Here is a 27,936-nt window from a genome sequence, read left to right on the forward strand (position 1 = left end):
ATTTCTCTCTCTTAAAATTCAATAAAACAAGAATATAAATTAAAGTTCCAACACATTCATAGTGTTTGACTCGGAAATTAATTATGATTTTTTTTACATCAGTGTCTACACTCTGTATATCAGCAGTTTATTTCTCAGGCCATGTATCCGTGCAGAGCCCTGATCTGGCTTAATCTTCATAACCACTCTCTGCAGAAACTCAAAAGTATATTTCATCTTTTGTGAATATTCCAGATTAAAACAGTAGCATGGCAAAGCCCTCTGGCACATTTTGGAGGCTTTGTAAAATGATGGTCTCCTCCACCACAACTGCCACATTGAAGACCTCTTGTTGGAATGCATCCAGAAGTACACCTTCATGGCCAATCAGGAGTCCTACTTGCATCCCCTTCATAATCATATACAGCTGTTCGCCATGGGCCTACAGAGGGAAAAAAAATTAGAAACTGTGCCCTTGTCTATGTTTTTAGCTTTTAAAAGTAAAATGATTCTAAAAGGCTAATCTGAATAGATGTGATGACACATAAAATTAAGAAAATGACCATAACTGAGTTGCTAGCAAATGTCACTTAGTTTGGCATTATCTGTATACGACATGTGAAAACTAGCAGTTGGGACCTGCCCATGACTACATGCAAACACTAACTCCTTTGTTGCCCCTGTTTGTAAAAAACAGTCTATTTCCTAAGTATTTTACAGGATGCACAACTAGCACAGTATTTAACAGAACAAATATTGGTTGTTAAAAAAATGACTACTTAAACTGTGGTTATATCACTCAAGAAGTAAAGAGTTAAAAGAATTGTTTTCATACATCACATGTTTTGATAATGCCTGATGGATCTTCGGATATGTAGTTTGGTAGACCAAGCAGTGCAGCAGTTCTTCTCTTCTGGTTTGTGTCCTACAAGAGGGGGACAGAAAAATCAGACAAAAGAAAATACTACAAATCTGCACAATAAATAATAACACTGTATCTGTACACTGATCACTTTTACTACTTACATCTTTCTCATGACAATGCAAAATACTTTTGAGTGACAGCTTTCTGCCAGACATTGCTGCTGCTTTATACACTTCAAGAAGTGTTGGAACCAGACCATCTAATCCTTCAAGAAATGGCTGCAAAAGGTCTGTAGTGACGATCCTTTTGAACTCTGCACTTATCTGGGGAGAGAGAGAGAAAGAATTTAATGTGAGATGACTTAGGTGAAAAACACACCTGAAACTCAAATGTTTAAACATGTTGAGGGCTTTATTTATAATTAGGTCTAGTATGTGGCCAGTTACCTGTATTTCAGTAAACAGTGCTGGCCATCTGGTAAAGACTTCAGAAATTAGTGGTTCACCACCAACTATTTCCTTCCTCCACTCTGAAAATGTGGAGATCATCAGTTCACCCACATGCTGTAGATCAGGTTCTTTTTTTTTGCATTTCAGTCACAATAACCTTCCGCTTCTCCTCCGTGTCCTCTGCACTTTGTCCTTCAGGTGGATCTGGCAAATAATGTACTTCACCCTTTTTGGATTTCCTGACACACTTGCCTTTATAATCTGCTCTTTTCCTTTTGTTTTACAACAACCTCTGGGCATCCAGCAGCACTCAAACTCTGGCAGTAGTTACCCATCTTAAATTTTAGGCTATACACCCAGCAATGCCATCCTTTGCCAGATCCTGGCAGCCTGAGCCAAGGATGCTTTTCAACAAGAGCTTTAGCAACACTGTCATACTGATCTTTACTTGGGTAGGCAGTAATCTTTGACATTAAATCTGCTAATTTGTCAAGTATGTCACACTTAACACTCTTGGAAATCACCATTACAGATCCATCTTTAACATAAGCATCATTTGCCTCCTTTAGCTGGAGTTCAACATAATGTGAGAAATGTGGAATTTCAAAAGGATCAGGCCAATCTAAAGACTCTCCACTACAGGAAGATGGCAGGCTGCCGGTATCCAAAGTTGAATCTGAGCAGACTAATTCAGAAGGGGTAAACAAAACCTTTAAATTCACCTGCTCTGTCGGAAGATCTTTGATATCTCTCACATGACACAACTTGTTTCCAAATTCTGGATCTTCAAATTGTAAGATAAAGCTTCCTCTCAGTCCAATCTTGTTTTGCAATAGCTGACACAGTTCCTCAATTGATGGGGGGATGTTCTTAATGGAGAGGCGTCTTATTTCATTTGCTGACACAATGACACGAAGCAGCATTTTTGATTAGAAACTATTAGCTGAAAAGGAGAAAAATTATAAAATTAAAAAATATTCCAATACAGGCCGCCTGTCACCTGCCTCTCTCCCTCAGACACATATAATTCCTATAGATTTTTCCAACTCTTTGATTAATTATATCATGCCACTATAAACTCAAAACTTGAACAGTTGAACAAATAAAACCCTAATTTAAAGTGTTAACACACAATCCTTTAAAGTTATAAACATATTTTTAAACATGAAAACATTTTGAAATTTTCAAGTATCAGGCTGTACTTTAACAAACACCACTTACCTTAACGTAACAAGAATGTTCTTGGCGTGACTAGCAGCTGTCCCTCAACAAGATAGGACACCAGTGGGATGTGGTCATTAAGGTCCTCTGGTTTGGTGACCATTGTTTCCACAGGGGTTTTTCTGATGAGTCGGTAACACCTAAGATACTCCAAGAAACATGCTGAAAAAGCTCATCCAATGTTAAATATTTTTTAGAAATCAAATCTGAAAGACATAGGCTCAGCTCTACAGGTACAATTCCTTCCAGTACATCATGTAGAAAATCAGGTGGAAAGCCTTTACAAACGTGAAAGTATGCCAGCCAGTTTAGAGGACAGTCTTTATTTACACCATCAACACACAACAGTCCATTTTGCTTAAGCACATTTACAGCCTTATCAAACAACTCGGGTGTTCTTAGAGCAAAAGTCCCACTTCTGACATCACAGGTCTGTATGGTTTCACGTTCTGCCAGACAAAATCTGCAAAACTTTTATACATTAAAGGACTCCTGGAATCCACCAAGAGAGTGTGCAGCCAAGTTGTCAGCAGCCACATATAACACTGTCCCTTTAACATAAGAACCAAGTTTCTCAATGAACACACCTTCTCTTTCTAGTTGCTCAATGTCTTTAAGCAGTGGCTCTAAAAGTGGCTTGTACCCATAAGCTTTGATATGTTCAGTCTTACACAGCACAGCAAAGTAGATTGATAATAATGATGATCTGTATTTTACAGGTAAATTGGCTATAACGCAGTAAACACCACAGAGTTTGTGTTTTTTTTTTTTGCTGTACCTAAAGGGTTACAGATCTCAAAATCATTAATGTACAATCCAATAGAAGCACTTATATCTTTACCTGATAGACAGTGGCATAGCTGGGGGAAGGGGGGGGAGGGGGGACATCTATCCCCAGGCGCAGCATCCAGGGTGCGCCAAATTGATGTTATGAAATTTTAGAATGATATGGTTTCCATTCTTAAATGCACTAAAAAGTACATAAAAAACATTCACATACTCAGTCCATCACTCCATCAGTATGTGGATATCTTTTTCCCATGTTTTTAGTCTCTTTCTTGTTTCAGACACCATTTCTGTGTGCCAAGTGATTTGTGTTTATGTGTTTGATAGAAAATTGATTGGGCTGTGGTGAAGTATTCTAGTAGATGGCTGCAAAAGTCTAGACATTTCCCCCATCATATTTTCGTACGAATAAATTGTAAGTAATGCAGTTTTTATAAATATATAATTATTTTGCTTTATAATTTTCTATATACTGTCTTTAAAATCATTTTTAAATGAGGAAAATACATTTTTTCTTACAAAAACTAACGACGGATTTAGACTTTAAAGAACACGAGGCGGCGTTATCATTTTTGGAGACTTATATGAAATTTATTTCTTAAAATACTATTATTTTAAATACATTTTAAAAAATTTTCTTTCCCTTCCCCATTGCATTTTGGATAACAGGAGGGGGTGCGAAATCTTCAGTTGTCCCCAGGCACTGAAAACCCTAGCTATGCCTCTGCTGATAGAAGCTGGTTTTCTTTGAAGTATTCACCATCTTGAAATGATTTATACTGGTCAGATTGTACGACAGGAATAATTTACTCGTAATACCTTCAGTACCTCATCTCTTTTTAAAAGTTCACTTAATAATTTAGTAATAGGAATATAAACAAAAATATGGGTTCTTTCATATGCATTGAAAATGTATTCAACAGGCTCAATAACTGTGAAGTTCTGTTTGTAAAATAATTGCCTTTTGTGCTCTGTGCCTAGAGGTCCTTCCCTTGCAAGCAGATTAAGTGGATTTGAACTTTGCAGGGCATCTGTCAATGCATCAACAACACATTACTCAGATGTAAAATCATGTTCCTTTAAAACATTTTCAATTGAAACTTTAGTTATTTGTCCAGCAAATTCTCCAATGTCAAACAGCTCATCCTTTATTTCCTGAATTGCCGACTGTGACACATGCAAGAGTACTTGCATTCAAAGCAAACGAGATGCTACTCAGCGTCAAACTGACTCGTTTTCAGGAGGTTCAGGCTCTAGCACACTCAGATCTATAGGCATTAAATCCACAGTGTCTGACTGTGTGTGACTTGTAGACGTCTAATATCTGCAACTTACAATAAGCGCTGGTGGGAAATTTTGTAAAGTGGAAGACTGGTGATAATAACTTCTATGAGCAGTAAATGTAGAAACCACGCTAGATTTAAAATAGCAATCACCAAATGGGCAATTAACAATGTCTTTGTTCCTCAAATGTCTTTTCAAATGAAGAAAATATTTTTGGATGGTGCTGGGCTCTGAAAATGTGCATAGTTCAAAGCAAATTTTAGCAACCAGTGAAATAGAAGTCTCTTTCCTGCGCTCTTTTAAATGATTTCTAAGTTCCACGTGGGACTGAAAGATAGTTAAGCAGTCTTTGTAAATATGGTTAAAACCCCTTCTGTGATGTCCGTGATTGTTTTTGTAGTGGTGAAGGGTTTTCGTTTCATTACTAGATGAAAAATTGCAAAACTTACAGTCCCACTTCATGTGGTGTCTGAAAAATCTCAAAGTAATAAAAATTATGACAATTAATCGATGTAGTCTCCAGTTATTAAAAAAAAGAAAGTCTTCGCTCCAGTTCCCAATTGCAGTGCCGCTTTACTCTTCGTGCAGTAGTCAAAATGGACGAAGCGGTCCACACCAAGGTGCGATACTCAGTATACAACAAAAATTCATTGACTATACTAGAAATAAAAACTAGAAAACACTTTCAAACTCTGTACCGAGTACTCATATTTTAAGTAAAGTAAAATAACAAACGTCGATAATTGTGTCTTTTGGTATACTAACGAACACTCACCTTTCTCAACCTGTCGTATATACAGAATATCTTTTATTTGGTGCGCAATGCCACAAGTAGGGAATCCATTCCCGGACGGGTTTATCCATTCCCGGGAATTCTGGAATCCCGCATGTCATTCCTGGGAATCCCGGGCGCCTGGAGATGACACAGTGCACAGGCATCTCACACGTGAATGGTATTAGAATGACCGACGCTTATTTTTAATAAAACTACTGCAATATGTTGACATCAATAAAAGACTAAAATTACCTACAAGCAGTTCATGCTGTCATATAAGTACATATATCTAGTTAGTTGCAGTAATAAGAGCGTAGAAAGCACAACGTGTCCAGCGTGCAGTCGTCCAGGCGAGAGTGCACATTCGTGCAGATTAAGCCAGCCGCTGAGAAAGCACGCTGTGCCTCCACTGAAGTAGGCGGCACAGTCATCAGGTACTGATACACTTGTTCTAAACAACGCCCGCACTTGCCTTTGCTCTGAAACACCGCCATTTCAGCTTTTACTGATGCATCCAGTTTCTTGTTATCATTCTGTGATGGCAAGTTTCTTGGTACAGACAATGCGGATGCAACAGACTGACACATTGCAATTTCAAGTTGCTGTTCAAAGCTGTTGTCTGACAGACGTCAATGAAGTCTGCCCCATCCCGACATTCGTGAGCTACAGAGTGCAGACTCCTCCCAGTCCACTGTGCTCAGTCATAGTGGGAGCCGGGTAACTGACTGCTGCTGGTCTGTTGTTGACTGAATTAATCGGCAACACACTACACCGTGGGCCAAAAAATGGTGCCACTTAATTATTTTCAACTATAACTCTGTTATTTCTTGATCAATTTTTACACGCTATATATGCAAGCTTGGCCGTTCCCGGTTTCCCGGGAATTACATCAGTTTCATTCCCGGGAATGCGGGAATGAAAAATGTCTGGGAATGGATTCCCTAGCCACAAGCACTCAGAGATGACAAGCTGTGCAACGATTCTTTTATGCCAGTCATTGTAGTTCATGGATTATTACACTACCAGATCTCAATAAATCGACACTGTCCTCACTGCTGTTGAACACGTGTAAAATACTTAAGGAAAGAAAAATGAAAATGCTTTGGTTTGTAATGGTGTGTCACTAACATTCATCTCCTCCGGAAACATACCCCGTCCGAAGGCTGCAGTGAGGGGACAAACAAGAGACCCCGTAAATATTAAAATTACCTTTAGCATGCAATGCAGATAAGAAAATTATTATGTTTATGCAAAATCATTTTGTCAATGTACAGGACATTTTGCTTCTTCACTTGCATTAATCAGTTTTCACAAAGAGGAAGTGTTGCATTCAGTTATATTATCAAAATTTGCAATTTTAAATTAATTACACTTACCCGGTCATTGTTAATTGCCTTGAAGTTACATTAAAGAATAATTTCGAGTTTAACTATTCTTAAACTCTTGAAACTAAATTGAATTTACCCAATTTATTGTGCTGAAGTCAATTTATGAAAATACATAAGTGGAAATAACAAAGAGGGGCTAGCATTTTTTACAGTGTGCCAGTAAGTATAATCCACATTATTCAACTTTATGAATTCAATTCAATGATAAAACTGTTACAGTATATTTTTTGTGAATGTTGCTTAGACTTGACTAATCCAGTTCAGGGTCATTTTGACCAAAAACAAATATTTGCATTTCATGAAAGCTTTAAGGGTACAGTTAAAATATAAATACAGTGGAACCTCAGTTTACGAGTAACTTGGTTTACGAGTTTTTGCAACACAAGAAAAAATTTTTAATAAATTTTGACTTGATAAACGAGCGATGTCTTGCAATACGAGTAGTATGGATACACTTTGTCTGCTGAGCGTTATGTGATCACAACTGTGCTGATGGTTCTTCTCTCTCTCTCATCTCACTCGCTCGCCCAGCGCGTCTCTCTCTCTCTCTCTCATCTCACTCGCCCAGCGCGTCTCTCTCTCTCCTTATCTCGCTCGCTTGCTCGCCCAGCACGTCTCTCTCTCTCTCTCTCCTTATCTATCTCGCTCGCCCGCCCAGCACGTCTCTCTCTCTCTCTCTCTCTGGCAATCGACTCCTATTCTCCGTCTGAGTCTGTGTGCCTCACTCATATAGTCAACATCTGTTTACTACAGCATTGTGACTGTGTGTGTGTGCGCTGTGAAGTGCGAGTCCCCATCTTGCTCCCCAAAACACGAAGCTGAGTCTCAGTACTTTAACACCAGCTTTATTCAGCTTGAAACAGCAACAGCGCTGTTATTTATTGTACCGGGATCTTTATAATGTTCCTTGTATGACCCATTGACGACAGGTGCTTATAGCATGTCTGCGATCTTTTTGGATGCGCTTATATGGCAAACTGCTACAGCACTGGGAGACTGCGATTGCTTTGGGACGCTCTTCCGCATGTTGTCCCGTTGGGTGGAATCCCACATGAGTTTAGAAACTCACACCAGCCATGATTCTTTATAAAGGTAAAGTGCAGGTTAATTTGTATTATGTATTTTACTTTATATTTTGTATTAATCATTTTTATATGAAAAGTTTTGGGTTGTGGAACCAATCATCTGAGTTTCCATTATTTCTTATGGGGAAATTCGCTTTGATATACGAGTGCTTTCGATTGCGAGCACGTTTCCGGAACGAATTATGCTCGCAAACCGAGGTTCCACTGTAACTACTTTCTTCCCTGCAAATGCATTGGGCATAATCAGATCTCAGAGGGAAATGCAACATAGTGTGTAGGCACAAATAAGAACTGGCATTAGAATCTTTAAGCCAAGCAGACATTATAGCTGCGGAAGGTTTTTACTACACTTTTTCTGCACATTTATAAAAGTTTTAATTTTCCATTATCCCATCTTAGTCATGGTTGTTGTGGCTGAGGATACCAGGCCACCCTGAAGGATAATCTTTAGCTTCTCCTAGGGAATTCACAGGTGCTCCCAAAGGATAGCTGACTATATATATTGTGGTCTTTGGCCGGCTTTTCATCCCAGTCAATACCCCCAGGCCGCCAGATGGAGCCCTGGAGGTGCCCCAAAGACCAGCAGGGAGTCATGGACTATGTAGTTTTTATACACGACCCTGCTGGATACCACAGGGGCCGCAAGAGGGAGCTGCAGGGAGGACCGAAGAATCATTTGTGCCCTATAACCCGGAAGTGCGTCACAGGAAGAGCGACAACAGGAGTGACATGCTTCCGAGGTGAGAAGAAGGACTTGTACCTGACCCGGAAGTGATAGAGAATCACATGGACTGGGGATTGGGAACACTTTCGGGTCAGGGTATATAAAAGGACTGTGGGAGCCCCCAGACGGCGAGCTGAGCTGGGTGGAAGGGTGGCAACGCGTCTGGGAGTCGAAGGATTGGTTTATTGTATTGTTATTGATTTGTATATGAGTGTAGTGGAGGAAAGGGTGCTTTGTGCACTGTGGCGAATTAAATAAAGTCAACATTTGGACTTTTATCTGGTGTCTGGAGTCTTGGACAGGGGTTCAAGGGAGCGATACACCCCTACTGTCACAATATATATATAATATGTCCTGGGTCTTTTTGAAGTTATGTGTGCTTAGAACATCTGGCCTAAATGACTAAGATAGTATTTTTACAGGAGACTTACTTAACAAGTAAGGACCAGTTTCGATTGCAAAGAGAAAGAATCAACCACATTTTTACTCCAGCTATACAAGGAAAACTAGTGGTGTGGGAATCTTAATAAAAATCAATCTAATTCGTGGCATCAGATGTAATATCTGATCTTGAAGGGCGCTATGTCATAGTGATTGGTCATTTATTCAAATAAAATTTATTTTGATAAAAATTTCTGCACCGAATGTGGATGATAGTAAATTCGTGCAAAATGTATTTACATCCATTCCAAAGTAGGAAAACAGCTGGCCTTGATGGCTGCCCAGTGGAATTTTAAAAAGAAATATCATCTAAGTTAACTGCACTATTATTAATCAACCTTTACAGGAGCAAAAGACAACAAAACTCTTCCTCTTAATACAATGTGCATCATACAGACGAAATTCATTTCTGAATAATGATGTTAAGATACACCCCAAGGTTTTACCTAGTAGGATTGAGAAAGTGCTTCCATCTGTGATATCACAAGACCAAACTGGATTTATTAAAGGCAGACACTTTTTACACTCCGTAAAAATAACATGATCTCAAATTACTTTAGACTAGAACATGGTACTTGACAATGCTACCCTCTATCACAGGGGTGCCCACACTCTTTCGGCTTGCGAGCTACTTTTAAAATGACCAGGTCAAAATTATCTACCTACATTAAAAATGCTATATATATATATATATATATATATATATATATATATATATATATATATATATATATATATATATATATATACAGTATATATACTGAGTATCACAGGTGGGTAATAACGAGTTATATTTACTCCGTTATATTTACTTAAGTAACTTTTTAAAAAAATTTTACATCTAAGAGTAGTTTTACTGCACCATACTTTTTACTTTTACTTAAGTACATTTGTGAAGAAGAAACGCTACTCTAACTCCGCTACATTGGGCAACACCCGAATCGTTACTTTTTTCTATTAGATAAAGTCTCACAAACAATTTTCAATCTGCTCTGTGTAGTGTATGCTGTCAAGTTGCGCACACGCCTTCCATTGCGTCTCCAGCTCTGACAAAAGGTTTTGGATGTTCCCCAAATCAAGGCTCTGCAGCTTTGAGAACAGATGTTGCATTTTTCGTTTGAAAGCATTAACTGAGCTAATCATATTGACCATGGTTTTCTCTTTTCCTTGCAGCTGTAAATTAAGCTCATTCAACATGTTGGTCAGATCGGGAAAAAAATGCCAAGTCTAGCGGCCATTGATCATTATTAAGTTGCTTGTATTCTGCATGTTTAATGACAAGAAGAAACTCATTTTTTTCTGGCCAGTGGTCTTGAAATCTCAGCATGAATTTCTCCCTATCCATCTGCCTCAACAAAGTCATCTTTTATCATTTCATCATGGAAGGACTTCTTATGCTTAATGATCGAGTGACTCAAGTTCTTTATATGCCCTGCTTTATACCCCAGTAAATTCTAATTATCGCAGATACACCAATAATCCAATTACCCATCAATCATCCAGAAAGTGCAACCAATGCATGATGCACATCAAATAAAATTAAATAATTAAAAAAAGAACATCTGGCCGCAGCAGATGTCCAAGGATATCATCACTTTGTGCCTGTATCACCTGTAGAAACAACATGTGTAATCCAAGATCCTGCAATATTGAGCTATACAACATATTGTTCAAAATGGACCCACTACCACTGTCCTGTCTCTTCATCATAAGGTTGACAAAAAATTAGTACAGCAATGGAAATTTTGCATTGTACGGGATGGTTTTGATAAAGCAAGAGCTAATTCTTAGGGCAGATCTTTCCATTTACCCATTAGTCTAACAATGTTGTATAGTAACATAGTAGAAATACCTACTTGCATACAGTATGTTCTAAGAATATTTCTAGTTGAGGGTACAATTTTCTTTCTAATTCCACTTCTACCTCACTATATTTTCAGACACAAATAGCTACTTTTACTCTGATCTGTTTTACCTGATTACAATTGTTACTTGCAGTGGGCTGGCGCCCTGTCTGGGGATTTGTTCCTGCCTTGTTCCGAGGAAGGCCTATGAAAAGGTTTATGGATGTGGTGAGAGAAGACATCCAGGAGATGGGTGTAACAGAACAAGATGCAGAGGACAGAAAGTTATGGAAGAGGATGATCCACTGTGGCAACCCCTAACAGGAGTAGCCGAAAGAAGAAGAAAAAGTTACGAAAATTCACTTTACAAAGGGGTTCTTAATAACAGATTATCTCCTTTTTTAAGGGATGAAGTTTGTATGACTATCCTATTAGCACCTCAAACCAGTGAATTAAGATTAAGATGTCCACTCACATTGAATGTGACTACAAGTTTTAGTTACTTTGCTCATACTTTAGTGATTGGAATATAAATCACATATATAAAGAAGGCAGTCTGAATTAATTTAAGTTTTCAAGAATGTTTGTTGACTGTATATTAAATGGTGTTGATTTTATATTAAACGGGGGAAGCATGGCAGAGAAATGGTAGCACTGCTTCTTGACAACAATGTTAAAGTCCCAAATGTTGCTCCTTGTGAGGTGTTTGTGTGTACTCTCCATGTCCATGTGTTTCTTCACACAGTCCAAAGACATGCAGGTTTGATGGATTGGCAATGCTAGATTGGCTCCTGTGTATGTTCACTCTCTGATGGGAATGGTTCATTGTCCAGTGGTTGATTCTGTGTTGTTCCAGATGCTTGTTGGATTAAGCTCCAACTTTCCTGAAACACTGACCTGGATGTTCGAATATCAAAGATGGGTGGATAGCTTGATGGATATATACTGTAACAGGAAAGAGGTCATACATTTACTTGTATTTAAGTATAATTAAGGTCATACTTTAAAACCTTTACTTAAGTGGTTTGCCCATGGGTACATTTTACTTGTACTTGACTAACTTTTGAGATAATTATATCTACTTTTTTCTCAATTATGGCTGTTGAGTACTTTATACAACAATGCAGAGTACATCACCATCCACAGTTATGGTCATAAGATCTGAGAGTATCTGAAAGTGTGAGATGCACACACAAAAATTAGTCTTCTCTTTTTCAGGGCTATGCAGTGATAGTATTTACAGACTTTAAAAATGAACAACCAGTTTTTAGTTTAGTAAGGGTTGTGCCCTTCTGTTGATGTATAAAGTGTATGCCTTGTCATATTTGGCAGCTTATGTTCCCTGATAGTAGCACAGGAACCTTTATGGGATGCTTTAATTATTTCAAGTGACAGATTTCAGGTAAATGGCGAAAGCCTGAAAGTTTTGTCAAGCTGAATATAAGTGAAGTGCATTCAGGAAAGGACTTTTGAATGTTTTGTATAGCCAGTCAGTTTGCTGCTTTGGGTAGCTTTTGATTCCCATGGAAATGACACTGAGTTTGTGTGATAACTATTTTCAGTGTTTTAAGAAAGTGCCTGCTCCTCTAGTGAAGAAAAGTGATATGCTCACTTTGGGTGAGAATGTTGGAGAGAGTGGCTTCCATTTATCAGATTTTTTTCTGTTTTAGTTCAGTTGGTGCTTGTTGCAAAAATGGAGCTTTCCGTTATTTTCAGACACATCTGTAAAGAGTTCAGCTCAGTTACAAATGTGGACACTTTTGAGAAGTCACTTCCATAGGCACTTGGAACAGAGCTGTCTCACTCTAGCTAGAAATCTTGCTTTTCATTTTTTAATTACAGATATATAATCTCTACCTAAAGAACTGGACCATCTGGGTCTGAATAAAAAGTGCATGAACAGACCCAGCTTGTTTAATTCTTTTTATCACTTACTATATATCTGCTGCTGCTATTGGCTATTATGCAAATAATATAAAGTATAAGCTTAAAGTTAATGACTCTGTCCAATTATTGCTATTAGTGAACCAAGTTTTATGATTGATCAATCTTTGTCTAGCTATGGTTCCTTAAAAGGTACAGAGAACAATTTATAAATATTTAGCACAATTCCCTGGGTTTACTATCTTAATATTTCAAGACTGTTGAAAATTACATTTTATGCTTATAGTATTTAGACTTTACCGGCAATAGATTTCTCAATTTTTAATCCTCAAACGCAGCTGCTGGGGGGCTTGTTTTGGACAAGCTCTGTCTCTAGGTATGTCAGAGGACTGGGACTTTGTGAAGTGGGGTGCAGCCTCACGTGGGGAGGCAAAATGGGAGGGTGGGGGACAAGGGGGGAAAGAAAGAGAGCAAGCTATATCTAATCTATCCTTTTAATCCTTATAATTATAATTACCAACATAACAATAGGCTGCATGGCAATAACTCCTGGGAAAATTGGAAATTACTTTCTTTCTCTTTAACAGGTCTAAACGGTAAAATAGTATTTTTACAGGAGACCCATTAAGCAGGGATCAGTTCTGGCTGCAAAAAGACTGGACTGGCCAAATGTTCCATTCCAGCTTTACAAAGATGTTATATCTGATCCTGAAGGGAGATATGTGATAGTCATGGTCAATTTATTTAACTGCAAAGTGATTTTGATAAATGTTTATGTACCAAATGTGGATGATAGGGAATTCATGCAAAATGTATTTACATCTATTCCCAATGTGAACACTCATAAAATTATAATGTCTGGGGACTTTAATTGTGTTTTAAATCCAGACTTAGATACAGTGCATCCAGAAAGTATTCACACCGCATCACTTTTTCCACATTTTGTTATGTTACAGCCTTATTCCAAAATGGATTGAATTATTTTTTTCCTCAGAATTCTACATACAACACCCCATAATGACAACGTGAAAAAAGTTTACTTGAGGTTTTTGCAAATTTATTAAAAATAAAAAAACTGAGAAATCACATGTACATAAGTATTCACAGCCTTTGCTCAATACCTGTTGATGCACCTTTGGCAGCAATTACAGCCTCAAGTCTTTTTGAATATGATGCCACAAGCTTGGCACACCTATCCTTGGCCAGTTTTGCACATTCCTCTTTGCAGCACCTCTCAAGCTCCATCAGGTTGGATGGGAAGCGTTGGTGCACAGCCATTTTAAGATCTCTTTTTTTTTTTTTTTTATTTTATTAATTTTATTACAATCAATACATAGCAATCAAGTTTTTACAAAAAAAAAGAATTATGCTAAGAACAGATCGATCCCCACCCTTGAGAGAGAGAGCAAGCCAAATGGTGTAAAATTTAAGGCTTGTAAAAAATACCTAAATCAACAAATTCTCTGTGCTTTATAAACTCATTTCAAAATATTACTGATTAGATCCTGCCATGTTTTGAAAAAAGTCTGCACAGATCCTCTAACTGAGTATTTGATTTTTCCAATTTTAAATAATATAACACATCAGTTTCCCACTGACTTAAAGAGGAGAGTTTGGGTTCTTCCAGTTTATCAGAATAAGTCTGCGTGCCAACAGTGTAGTGAATGCAATCACAATTTGTTTGTCTTTCTCCACTTTAAGACCCTCTGGAAGAACCCCAAACACAGCTGTTAATGGGTTAGGAGGGATTGTGAGTCCAAGACTGTCTGAGAGGTAATTAAAAATTTTTGTCCAGAATAATGTTAATTTGGTGCAGGCCCAGAACATGTGACCTAGTGAGGCTGGGGCTTGGTTGCAACGTTCGCAGGTTGGATCATGCCCTGGAAACATTTTGGAGAGTTTTAGTCGAGACAGATGTGCTCGATATATAATTTTGAGTTGTATAATTGTATGCTTTGCATATGGAGCTTGAGTGAATTCTCTGCATTGCTACTTTCCACTCCTTTTCTGATATATTAATTGAGAGGTCATTTTCCCAGTGTCCTCTTGGATCTTTGAAAGGAAGGGATTGTAAAAGGATTTTATATATTGTAGAGATGGAGTCTAACTCCTTGAAATTGAGCAATAATTTTTCCAGCGTGGATGAGGGTGCAAGATGAGGAAAATCTGGAAGGTTCTGTTTAACAAAGTTCCTGATTTGAAGATAGTGAAAGAAATTTGTAGCTGGAATGTTAAATTTGGAATGTAATTGTTCATAGGATGCAAAGACGTTGTCTATATAAAGATCTCTAAGCAAGTTAATTCCAAATTTTTCCAGATATTAAAACTGCATATGTTTGTGAGGGTTGAAAGAGGTGGTTCTTTTGCAGGTGCCACAGAAAGAAGCTTCTCCGCCTTAAAATGCTTTCTACATTGGTTCCAGATTCTAAGTGAGTGGAGCACAATAACGTTATTAGTGTATTATAACGTGTGTTTATTGGAGCACAAGCAAGGAATACAAAGAAGTACTGCAGGATTTTACTTCTATTGCGGTCCATGCCTGTGTATGTTCTTCTATTTGTGTCCAGGTTCTTATCGACTGTATATTTGCGCCCAGTAATAAAACTGGAAGTTAGGTAGAGCCATGCCACCTTCTGCCTTTTGTCTTTGTAGGGTCGCTCTTTTGATGCGTGGATGTTTAGAATTCCAAATAAATGAGGTTATTGTTGAATCTAATTGCTTAAAGAACGATTTATTAATGTATATTGGTATGTTTTGAAATAAAAAGGAGCTTAGGAAGAATATTCATCTTAACAGTGTTAATTCTTCCAGCTAGTGTGAGATGAAGGGTTGACCATCTATGCAAGTCTTGTTTAATTTTTTCCATGCAGACGATAAATTTTGTTGATAAAGAGCTTTATGTTTACTTGTGATGTTTACCCGAGGTATTTAAACTGTTCTGCAATGATAAAAGGAAGGGTGTCTAATCTAATATTATATGCTTGGAATTCACCGGAAAGAGTACACTTTTATTCAGATTAATTCTGAGACCAGAGAGCTTTTGAAATTCTGTGAGTGCTGCTAAGACTGCAGGCACAGAATTTTCTGGGTCCGATATATACAGTACCATGTCATCTGCATATAATGAGATTTTCTGTTCCAGTCCTTCTCTGCTAATCCCCTTTATCTGATCAGTATTTCGACAATGTATTGCCAGTGGTTCAATGGCAATTGCAAACAGCAGTGGTGACAAAGGGCATCCTTGTCTTGTGCCACGCTCTAGTTTAAAGTAGTCTGAGCAAATGTTATTGATGCAAACTGAAGCTTCTGGGTTAGTATACAGTAATTTAATCCATGCACAAATGTTCGGGCCAAACCCAAACTTCTCCAAAATAGTAAAAAGGTATTTCCATTCAATCATGTCGAATGCTTTTTCTGCATCCAATGATAATAATATTTCTGGGGTGTTTGATTTAGTTGGTGAGTATATTACATTAAACAGGCGTCAAGATTTGAAGATAAGTGTCGGCCCCTAATAAATCCAGTTTGGTCTTGTGATATTACTGAGGGGAGCACTTTCTCCATCCTTCTAGCTATGATTTTAGAGAGTATTTTAACGTCGTTATTCAGAAGTGAAATTGGTCTGTATGATGCACATTGTAATAAGTCCTTATTTTGTTTTGGAAAGACAGTGATTAGTGCTTGGCGAAAGGTTTGTGGAAGAGATTGGTTATCTCTGGCTTCTGTAAATGTTGCTAATAGGAGGGGAGCTAGCTGAGCGGAGAATTTCTTGTAAAACTCTGCAGGGTAGCCGTCAGGGCCTGCTGCTTTTCCACCTTGGAGTGACTTTATAGCATCCAGTAATTCTGATAATGACAGAGGTTTATCGAGTTCCTCCACACTAAAAGCGCCAATTTGTGGTATCTGTAATTTATCCAGAAATGCATTAGATTGTATATTGTCTTCTTTAAACTCAGTAGTATATAGGGATTTATAGTAGTCTCTAAAAGTGTACATTATATTTTTGTGTTCGATGATTTTATCTCCATTCGTGTTAGTAATTACCGAGATTGCGTTGCATACATCTTGCTTGTGAATTTGTTGCGCTAAAAGCTTATTAGCTTTCTCCATGTTCATAATAATGATGTCTGGATTTGTAAATTAGTTGTTCGGTTTCTTTAGTTGTCAAGAGGTTTAATTCTGAATGTAGAGCCTGCCTCCTCTTATGTAGAGTCTCGCTTGGTAGTCTGGCATGTTCTTCATCTATTTTAGTAATTTCGCTTTTTATCTCTGCTACTTTCTTCGCTCGGATTTATTTCTGTGGGAAAGATATGAGATAATCTGTCCTCTTAAGAAGGCCTTAAGAGTTTCCCAGAGTATTCCTGCAGAGATCTCAGGGGATGTATTTGTCTCTAGAAAGAATTCGATTTGTTTGGATATAAATTCAGTACAATTCTCGTCAGCTAATAGAAGCGGATTGAGGCGCCATCTGCGGGTGAGTGTATGGGGCTTAGTAATTTCAGCTCCAAGATCATCGGAGCATGGTCTGAAATAACAATAGCATCGTATTTACAAGATTTAATCTTAGGCAAGAAGTTATTATCTATAAAGAAGTAATCAATCCTTGAGTAGCAATGATGTACTGGTGAGTAGAAAGAATATGTTCTTGAATTTGGGTTTAAAAACCTCCAGGGATCTGATAAGTTGTGATCAGTTATAAACTTTGTAATTATCTTTGCGGTGTTAGTTGCGCTCCCCTGTGGAGGAAGTCTTATCTAAAAGTGGATTTAGAACACAATTAAAGTCCCCAGCCATTATAAGTTTATGAGTGTTCAGATTGGGAATGGATGCAAATAAATTTTGTATAAATTCCTTATCATCAACATTAGGTGCATAAACATTTATCAAAATCATTTTACAGTTAGATAAGTCTCCCATGACCATCACATATCTCCCTTCAGGATCCAATACTACATCTGATGCTACAAATGGTACTGTTCTATGTATGAGAATTCCCACCCCTCTAGTTTTCTTTGTAAAACTAGAATGGAACATTTGGCCAGTCCAGTCTTTTGCAGCCGGAACTGATCCTTACTTAGTAAGTGGGTTTCCTGTAAAAATACTATTTTAGCATTTAGACCTGTTAGGTGAGCAAGTACTTTCTTTCTCTTTAATTCGTGATTCAGGCCTTTAACATTCCAGCTTACGAAGTTAACTGTCCCATCATGGAGACACTGATTCTGAGTTTTTGATGTCATTTATAGTCTTAACTGGAAGTGAAATAGTTTAGGTCTTAATTTCCTATTCCCCAAGAGTTGTTGCCATGCAGCTTATTATTACGTTGATAGTTATAATTATAAAGATTGAGATGATAGATTAGATATAGATCAAGCCTGCTCTCTTTCTCTTCCCCTTAACCCCCACCCTCACTTTTGCCTCCCCAGGTGAGGCTAAAACCCACTTCACGCAGTCCCAGTCCTCTGACATACCCAGAGACAGAGCACGTCCAAAGCACATCAAGCCCCCATGCAGTGGCGCTTTAAGGTTAAAAGATAGAGATATCTGTTACCAATATAGTCTTTAAAAGAGGAAAAAGAAAAAAAAGAAAAAAGAATTTTGCACTTAATATATACATATATATATATATATATATATACATATATATATATATATACACATACACATACATACAATATACATATATACATACACATACACATACATATAATCTTCAGCAATTTTAGTGCATTAAGATGATATCCCCAGATAATAAACCCAGGTGATGGTGTTAAAGATGTGTCCAAAACAAGCATAACAAGTCTTAATGCAGTAATAGCAATAACAGTAAACCAAGGGTATGATATTGAACAGTCTCATTTAGGGTACACATGAAATAATTAGAAAAGAAAAAAGAGGAGGAAAACGTAATTAAGCACAATAAAACATAAACATTTAGCGCCCTAGTAATACTAAGTAATAATAAGTAATAAGTAAGTAATAATAATAAGTAAGTAATAATAAGAATATGAGAATATATGCTGATAAAAAAACCCGTATTTTAAAACAAATAGATCAGACAGTAGATTATTAATCCTAGCTTTATCATTTACCGCCATGACTCACAATTATGTATCAGAATAGTCCCGGGATCAGCTTTCTTAACTCATTTTCTGCCTCCTCCTTGCTAGCGAAAACATAGAAATGACCCTGCCATTCCACTTTCAGTTTTGCCGGATACAAGAGGCCGTATTTGACATTGGCTTGCCGTAGCCGCTGTTAAGATCTCTCTTAAAATGTTCAATCGGATTTAAGTCTGGGCTCTGGCTGGGCCACTCAAGGACATTCACAGAGTTGTCCTGAAGCCACTCCTTTGATATCTTGGCTGTGTTCTTAGGGTCGTTGTCCTGCTGAAAGATGAACCGTCGCCCCAGTCTGAGATCAAGAGCGCTCTGGAGCAGGTTTTCATCCAGGATGTTGCTGTATATTGCTGCAGTCATCTTTCCCTTTATCCTGACTAGTCTCCCAGTTCCTGCCGCTGAAAAACATCCCCACAGCATGATGCTGCCACCACCATGCTTCACTGTAGGGATGGTATTGGCCTGGTGATGAGCGGTGCCTGGTTTCCTCCAAACGTGACACCTGGCATTCACACTAAAGAGTTCAATCTTTGTCTTATCAGACCAGAGAATTTTGTTTCTCATGGTCTGAGAGTCCTTCAGGTGCCTTTTGGCAAACTCTAGGCGGGCTGCCATGTGCCTTTTACTAAGGAGTGGCTTCCGTCTGGCTACTCTACCATACAGGCCTGATTGGTGGATTGCTGCAGAGATGGTTGTCCTTCTGGAAGGTTCTCCTCTGTCCACAGAGGACCTCTGGAGCTCTGACAGAGTGACCATCGGTTCTTGGTCACCTCCTGACTAAGGCCCTTCTCCCCCGATCGCTCAGTTTAGTTGGCCGGCCAGCTCTAGGAAGAGTCCTGGTGGTTTCAAACTTCTTCCACTTACGGATGATGGAGGCCACTGTGCTCATTGGGACCTTCAAAGCAGCAGACATTTTTCTGTAACCTTCCCTAAATTTGTGCCTCGAGACAATCCTATCTCGGAGGTCTACAGACAATTCCTTTTACTTCATGCTTGGTTTGTGCTCTGACATGAACTGTCAGCTGTGGGACCTTATATAGACAGGTGTGTGCCTTTCCAAATCATGTCCAATCAACTGAATTTACCACAGGTGGACTCCAATTAAGCTGCAGAAACATCTCAAGGATGATCAGGGGAAACAGGATGCACCTGAGCTTAATTTTGAGCTTCATGGCAAAGGCTTGTTTATACTTATGTACATGTGCTTTCTCAATTTTTTTATTTTTAATAAATTTGCAAAAACCTCAAGTAAACTTTTTTCACGTTGTCAATATGTGGTGTTGTGTGTAGAATCCTGAGAAAAAAAATGAATTTAATCCATTTTGGAATAAGGCTGTAACATAACAAAATGTGGAAAAAGTGATGCGCTGTGAATACTTTCCGGATGCACTGTAGGTCTCCTGTCATGGGGTGATAACATCTAGCACTGCAAAGACAATTACACAGTTTGTAACTGATAACAACTTATCAGACACCTGGAGGTTTCTAAACCCAAAATCAAGAACATATTCCTTCTACTCACCAGTGCATCATTGCTACTCAAGAATTGATTATTTCTTTATAGATAACAATTTATTGCCTATGAATAAATCTTACAAGTACAACGCTATTGTTAGTTCCGACCATGCCCCTCTGATCTTGGAGCTAAAATCCTTATGCCCCACATACTCTTCTCACAGATGGCGTCTTAACCCACTTTTATTAGCACATGAGAACTGTACAAAATTTATATCAAAACAAACCAGTTGTTTTCTAGAGACAAATACATCCTCAGAGGTCTCTGTAGGAATACTCTGGGAAACTGCGAAGGCCTTCTTAAGAGGACAAATTATCTCATATCTTTCCCACAGAAATAAATTAGAAACCAAGTATTAGAGCTAACCAGAAAAATTACTAGAATAGATCAAGAACATGCCAGGTGTCCAAGTGAGGCTCTTCATAGGAAAAGGCAGGCTCTGCATTCAGAGCTCAACCTCTTAACAACTAAAGAAACTGAACAACTCATTTTTAAATCAAAACATCATTACTATGAGCATGGAGAGAAAGCTAATAAGCTCTTAGCTCAACAAATCCACAAGCAAGAAGTTCGCAATGCAATCCCAGCAATCATCAGCACAAACGGAGACAAAATCATTGACTATAAAAATATAATGCACACATTTAGAGACTACTATAAATCCTTATATTCTACTGAGGTTAAAGAAGACAATACACAATCTAATTTATTTCTGGATGCATTACAGATACAACAAATAGATAACTTTTAGTGGTGAGGAACTGGATACACCTTTGGCACTATCAGAATTACTAGACGCTATAAAGTCACTTAAGAATGGGAAAGCAGCAGGCCCTGATGGATACCCTGTTGGATTTTATAAGAAATTCTCCACTCAGCTAGCTCCCCTTTTATTAGCAACACTCGCAGAAGCTAGAGACAATCAAATTCTACCTCAAACTTTATGCCAAGTATTAATCACCATGTTTCCTAAACAAAATAAGGACTTATTACAATGTGCATCATACAGACCAATTTCATTTCTGCATAACGATGTTAAGATACCCTCCAAAGTCCTAGTTAGAAGGATGGAGAAAGTGCTGCCTTCGGTAATATCACAAGATCAAACTGGATTAATTAAAGGCCAACACTTAGCTTCCAATCTTCGGCGCCTGTTTAATGTAATATATTCACCCGCAAAGTCAAACACCCCAGAGATGATATTATCGTTGGATGCAGAAAAAGCATTTGATATGATTGAATGGAACTACCTTTTCGCTACATTAGAGAAATTTGGGTTTGGCCCAAAAATTTGTGCATGGATCAAACTACTGTATATACATTTCTTTCAGTCTCTTCAAATTAGAAACTTTGTTAAACAGAACCTGCCTGATTTTACTCATCTCCCACCTTCCTCTATGCTGGAAAATATATTGCTCAGTTTCGAGGACTCAGACAGCATTTGTGCAATATATTAAACCATTGTACAGTCCCTCCTTTTCAAAGATCCAAGAGGACAGTGGGAAAAGGATCTCTCAATCAACATATCAGAAAAGGAGTGGAAGGTAACAATGCAGAGAATTCACTCGAGCTCAATATGTGCAAAGCATACAATTATTCAACTTAAAATTATATATTGAGCACATCTGTCTTGTTTAAAATTGTCCAAAATGTTTCAAGGGGAAGATCCAACCTGTGAACTCTGCAATCATGTTCCAGCCTCACTGGGTCACATGTTTTGGGCCAGCACGAAATTAACATCATTCTGGACCAAAATCTTTAAATGCCTTTCAGACAACCTTGGTGTCACAATCCCTCCTAACCCATAAACAGCTGTGTTTGGTGTACTTCCAGATGGGCTTAAAGTGGAGAAGGACAAACAAACTGTGATTGCCTTACTACACTATTGGTGCATAGACTTATCTTGCTCAACTGGAAGAATCTTAACTCTCCTCTTCAGTCAGTGGGTAACTGATGTTTTATACTATTTGAATTGGAAAAAATCAAATTCTCTGGGCAGAACTTTTTAAAATCCTGGCAGGATCTAATCAATAACATTTTAGATTAAGCTCTTAAAGCACCGAGGAAGCAGATTCTATTCCCATTTCTTTTTCTTCTCCATTTATCTTTATCTATTTATTAAACTCATCAATTTACTTATTTTTAGCTTTAAGTTTTACTCTGTTGGCCATGCTCTCTTTCTTAGGGGTGGGGGTGATTTGTTTTCAATCCTATTTTTGTGAAAAGTGATCTATTTGTATGGAATGATTACAATAAAATCAAAAAAATAATTAAATAAAACAATTTATAAATTCCTCTATTGAGACTAAAGAGGATTAAAGTTCAAATCTGGTTTTGACATTTATTCCTTCCCCAAATTAAGAAAAGAAATTAAGATGTTACTAACATGAAAAAACAAAGGTTTTGCATATTTTAAATATTAACACTGTTGATTTCATTATACTGCATTTAATCCATGACATTGTATCTGAGGTGGTTCCTACATTGTGCCAGATGCTAGTATAACTGGTTCCAGCTATTTGTAATCTTGTATTGAAGAATGCAGGTTCAAGAAACGAGAAGTAAAAAAGTGAAAAAGTATTTGACCCCTTCCTAAAGGTGAAGAATAACTGGATTATATAGCTGGGCAGTTGCCCAACAAACGGCTTAATGGCTCAGAAGAAACAAAATTAAAGTTTTGGAGTGACCTAAGGAAAGTGATGATTTGAAAACAAATTAAACTGTTGTGACAGGATCTGAAACAAGCTGTTAATTCTTTCAAACTTACCAATGTATCTGAAATATGGTAGTTCTGCAAAGAAGAGTGGGTACAAATCCTCAAAAGCAATGTGAAAGACTGATATCATATTATAGAAAGCATTTAGTCAGATCCTTTGCTACTAAAGGTGCTGCAGGCATTTAAACTATTGGAGCAATTAATTTTTGACATGGTTGATGAGGTGTTGGATAACTTTGTTCTTTGAATAAAGAAAGTGATGATTTAAAAGCTGTATTGTATGCTAACTCAGGCTTCCTTTCTGTAATAGTTTGTTTTGTCTACAGGTCTGAGGCCATTCATTATGTAAAATATTATTAGGAAGAGACAAATACTTTTTTTCACAGTTCTGTAGGTTTTATTTGTTATTTATTCTATACCCAATATTCACAAAGATTTATATCGCATCACCTGCGTCATCCAGGCAGTCAAACCTAGGGACTGTCATGCTTCCTCAGCAAACTCCAGGGGCTTCATGCATAACACCGTGCATAAAAAGCACAAAAGCAGAAATGTGCTTCCGCACAGAAAAATCCAGATGCTGGAATCAGTGCATACTCCAACTTCCACATTCTTCCGGTACATAAATTCTGGTCAGTGTGGAAAGTAACGCATGTGCACGCGTCAGCTGTCCCGACCCAATTCCTCCCAGAATTACGCCACTCTTTGAATATGCAAATCAATATAACTAGCCCTTAAGCTCAGCGTTCTGTGAAAAAACAATGGCAAAAGCACAGGGGAAAATATAAGAATTTCAGCGAATACCAAGTGGAGGCAAAGGAAAAACATACTATTTGTTGATTTAAACAGTGGAATAAACAACAAAAGGAAGTTGATCAAGTGACATAGCGTGCTGGAGAAACTTGAAAGCTCAACTTCACAAAGTCGCACAGTGCCTGAAATAAAAAAGAAGTCACATATCAAAGTCGCCATGAAAAGGAGAGATTTAGCCCACCGTCTGAGTGTCATATGAAAGCTTATTAGGATACAGACCAAAAAAAAAATAGGCACACAGTGGGAAAAAAGCATGAAATGTCAACTTTAATTTCGAAATTTCCACTTTAATCACGTAGTTTATTTTGTCATTAAAGTAGAACATCATAAACTTCATTTTAAAATCATTTAATTTAGTAGTTTCTCAAATCCCATCGTAACTAAAGTAGCATGTTAAATGCTTTGTTTTGTATTTGATCTTTTATGTGCTCTATGTGTGTGAATCACTACGTGCTTCCGTTCCTTCTCTTTCTCCGACAGGTCACAGAATCCATTACATTTGTGATATTACAGCTCTCTGAATAATTAAAATACTGAGATGTATACGTGATATCATTTTCATGATGATTGGAATGAAAGCATGTTATTAAACATGGGAACACGGTGGCGCAGTGATTGTTCATGTCTCACACAAGATGCTGCTGTGCCATGCGTGACCTTCGATGAAATAATTTATTGTAGCAGTATTGTCTCTTTTAAATGTACTAACCTCCAATTCCTGTCCTTACTTTTCTTTCTCCAAATACCCAATCGCCACACAATCACCTCAATAATAGACGTTAAGCCATCTGTAAGCTTACAACGACAATTCTTCAAAACTTTTAAGGAACATTGAAATATCTTCATAGTACGTGTTTAATTATTCTATCCGTCTATCCTTCTAGTGTCGTGCCAGCCTCAGCAAATATACAGCACGAGGCAGGAACAATACGTGAACTTGCTAGCGCTGCGGCACCGTGTTCTCACATGTTTAATTATTAACAATACAGATTATTTAAATGAATTTTTAACTGCGTAATATAATCAATACATTTTGCTGCATTTCATCTTAAAAATGATATTTCAATCATATGTAAATACGCGCTTTATAAAGTGGCGCAGGTTGTGTAATATTATAAATATAGTGCAAGTTTACTTTGGGGTAATTGTACTTATAAGTACAAACAGTTCTACAAGGAGCAATTGATTGAGTGTGTTTATAGTTCTTGGGATGAAACTGTTTCTGAACCACGAGGTCTGTACAGGAAAGGCTTTGAAACGTTTTGCTGTGGCTGAGGCAGCATGTGCTTGATGCTGTATACCGATAATTCTCTTTCCGATCAGCTGCTGCTGTGATTCCTCACTCAGATACAGTGATAAAAATACTCTGAGTGGTGCAGTGAGAGTAATATGGAAAAAGATGATCCACTGTGGCAACCCCTAACGGGAGCAGCTGAAAGAAGAAGAAGAAGGTGCAGTGAGAGTAACAACGCTAAATCAGCTATGGTATTTAGAATAGTTTGACCATTCCGTGGACCATTATATTGTTACTGGTTAATTACAATCGGATGTATTAAACTAATGAACAATATGCGGTTTATTTCAGTGTATTTATAAAGCCAGTCAGGAAAAGAAAGGATAACCACACAGGAACAGTAGCACTGCTTTGACGCTGGGTGCCGCCAGTCTGCAAAACCGAGCAGAGAACTTGCATACGACAGGGTATGAGGTACTGTGGAAATGTGTGTGGCTTTACGCCAAGTGTAGGTTTTATACATCGCGATTTGAATGTGGAAAAGTTCTTATGCAAAATTTCTGTGCGTAAACACCGTTTATACATGAGGCCCCAGGCTACCAGTAAATCATACAGAAAAATTAATATATGTAATAGTATCTTTATTTATATAGCACATATTTTACATAAATAATAATAATATATCTTATTTACATACTGTAGTTCCTTTTCTATGCTCAACGAGCTTATATCTGCATCACATGCAATAAAATAATACAACTTTTTATATAAAATCAAAAGTAGCTAACAACATTAAAATGTTATATTTTGAGCACATGTACAAATAAATTAAACTAATGAAAACGGAAAATAATAAAATTAGGTTTATAAATTAGATGTAAAAATACTAATAAGAGGAGTATTAACTGATATGAAAAAGTATTCTGTAATATTAGAGCATAATAAACAATTGCAGTCTGTTCCCTAAATTTAAACTTACCTGATAGAATGATTAAAGTTGAAGTATCCCTTTTGTTGTGATACAGGGTTAAATAGTTTGTGGTATATTCAGGGCCTAGACATTGCGACCTTATGATCTGTTTTGAGAGTAAGCAGCAGGTCGAGGAGACCCTGGAGAGGTGGAGATATGCTCTAAAGAGGAGAGGAATGAAGGTCAGTAGGAACAAGACAGAATACATGTGTGTGAATGAGAGGGAGATCAGTGGAATGGTGAGTATGCAGGGAATAGAGTTAGCAAAGGTGGATGAGTTTGAATACTTGGGATGGTGGAGTGGGATGAGAAGAGTGTCAGGATTGATTTGTGACAGATGGGTACCAGCAATAGCGGAAGGGAAGGTCTGGCAGATGATAGTGAGACAAGCTATATTATATGGGTTGGAGACGGTGGCACTGAAAAAAAACAGAAGACAGAGCTGAAGGTGGCAGATTTAAAGATGTTAAGATTTGCATTGGGTGTGACAAGAATGGACAGGAGTAGAAATGAATACATTAGAGGGTCAGGTCAAGTTAAAAGGTTGGGAGAGGTGAGGTTGCGTTGGTTTGGACATGAGCAGAGGAGAGATGCTGGATATATTGCGAGAAGGATGCTAAGGATAGGGTTGCCAGGTAAGAGGAAAAAAGGAAGGCCTACGAGAAGGTTCATGGATTTGGTGAGAGAGGAGATGAAGGTGGTGGGTGTAACAGAGCAAGATGTAGAGGACAGAAAGATATGTTAAAAGATGATCCACTGTGGCGACCCCTAACAGGAGCAGCTGTAAGAAGAAGAAGTATATTCAGAGCCTATTCAGCACAGAGCCTTATAAAATATTGAAAGCACCTTAAAATCAAATCTAAAGGTTACAGGAAGCTAATGTTGCCTTTTAAGAACAGGATTTAATTGCAAATTATTATTAAATTTTGTTATTGGTTGAACCTCTGCTTTTTAAATCATTTTCAGATATTCTTCTGAAAAGCTTTTAGGCATGCCGGTGTAAAGAGCATTCTAATAATCAGTTATGCAACTAACAAAAAAATGTACAAACTCTAAATAAAAGTTAGGATCTCTCACATTAGCCTTATTATGTAAATAATAAAATTCTGTTTTAGTAACATTGTTTAAATCATCTTTAATGTCTAAGTCAGAGTTAAATATCACACCAATGTTTTCAGAGGCTCCTTGAATTCCACATTGCTTTTTCTGGGCAACTAATGAGTGTTTCAGAATTATTGCCAATAAATTTTAAACAATTGTTTGCCATTCAACATCTAATATCAGAAATACAATGAATTAAATTTCTTATTCATTTTTTTATCAGTCTTTATACTGACATTGAGTTGTATATCATCAGCACAAAAATGGTATCATCATTTACTTGGCAGAACAGAAGAGGCCCCAAAATTGACCCTTGAGGACACCACAGCCTACTGGGATTATGGAAGAACAATACCTGCCAACAGAAACATAACATTCATTAAGGTGACAATCAAACCAGGATAGTGCTGTGATAGACATACTTTAAGATAGCAATGACCAACAGTGTTAAAAGCTGAGTTAACATCCAAAAGGATAAAAATAAAGCTCTCATTTCCCTTACTCCTCATGCAAATATCATTTGATAGTCTTATCAATGATGTTTCACTACTATGGTGACCACAAATTCCAGGCTGGAACTTTTCAAACAGCTGATATTATTTCAGAGATTTCATTAGTTGATTAGATGCAATCTTCTCAAAAATCTTGGCTGAAATGGGAGGGTTTTAAAACTTTAAATAAGCAGGCTCTAAATTAAAGTTTTTAAATATAAAGTATATCACAGCAGTTTTAAAATTAGAGGGAA

General features: G+C 37.5%; 1 protein-coding gene across 2 annotated transcripts; it reads right to left on the minus strand.

Annotated features, from left to right (window-relative positions):
* Positions 1 to 11: 11 nt before the first annotated feature.
* Positions 12 to 26,200, minus strand: LOC120533608. Of its 2 annotated transcripts, XM_039760527.1 has the most exons (6): positions 26,100 to 26,200; positions 2,515 to 2,662; positions 2,016 to 2,236; positions 1,006 to 1,167; positions 815 to 904; positions 12 to 421 (listed from the first exon to the last, which is right to left on the minus strand). In XM_039760527.1, the coding sequence occupies exons 3-6, from the start codon at positions 2,214 to 2,216 to the stop codon at positions 236 to 238; spliced, it is 639 nt and encodes a 212-aa protein (XP_039616461.1). In that variant the 5' UTR covers positions 2,217 to 2,236; positions 2,515 to 2,662; positions 26,100 to 26,200; the 3' UTR covers positions 12 to 235. The 2 variants fall into 2 exon arrangements, with proteins under 2 accessions (XP_039616461.1, XP_039616462.1); XM_039760528.1 differs by lacking the exons at positions 2,016 to 2,236; positions 2,515 to 2,662; positions 26,100 to 26,200 and adding an exon at positions 1,291 to 1,416.
* Positions 26,201 to 27,936: the final 1,736 nt, after the last annotated feature.

This window comes from Polypterus senegalus, chromosome 8 (assembly GCF_016835505.1).
Source record: "Polypterus senegalus isolate Bchr_013 chromosome 8, ASM1683550v1, whole genome shotgun sequence".
Lineage (NCBI taxonomy): Eukaryota > Metazoa > Chordata > Cladistia > Polypteriformes > Polypteridae > Polypterus > Polypterus senegalus.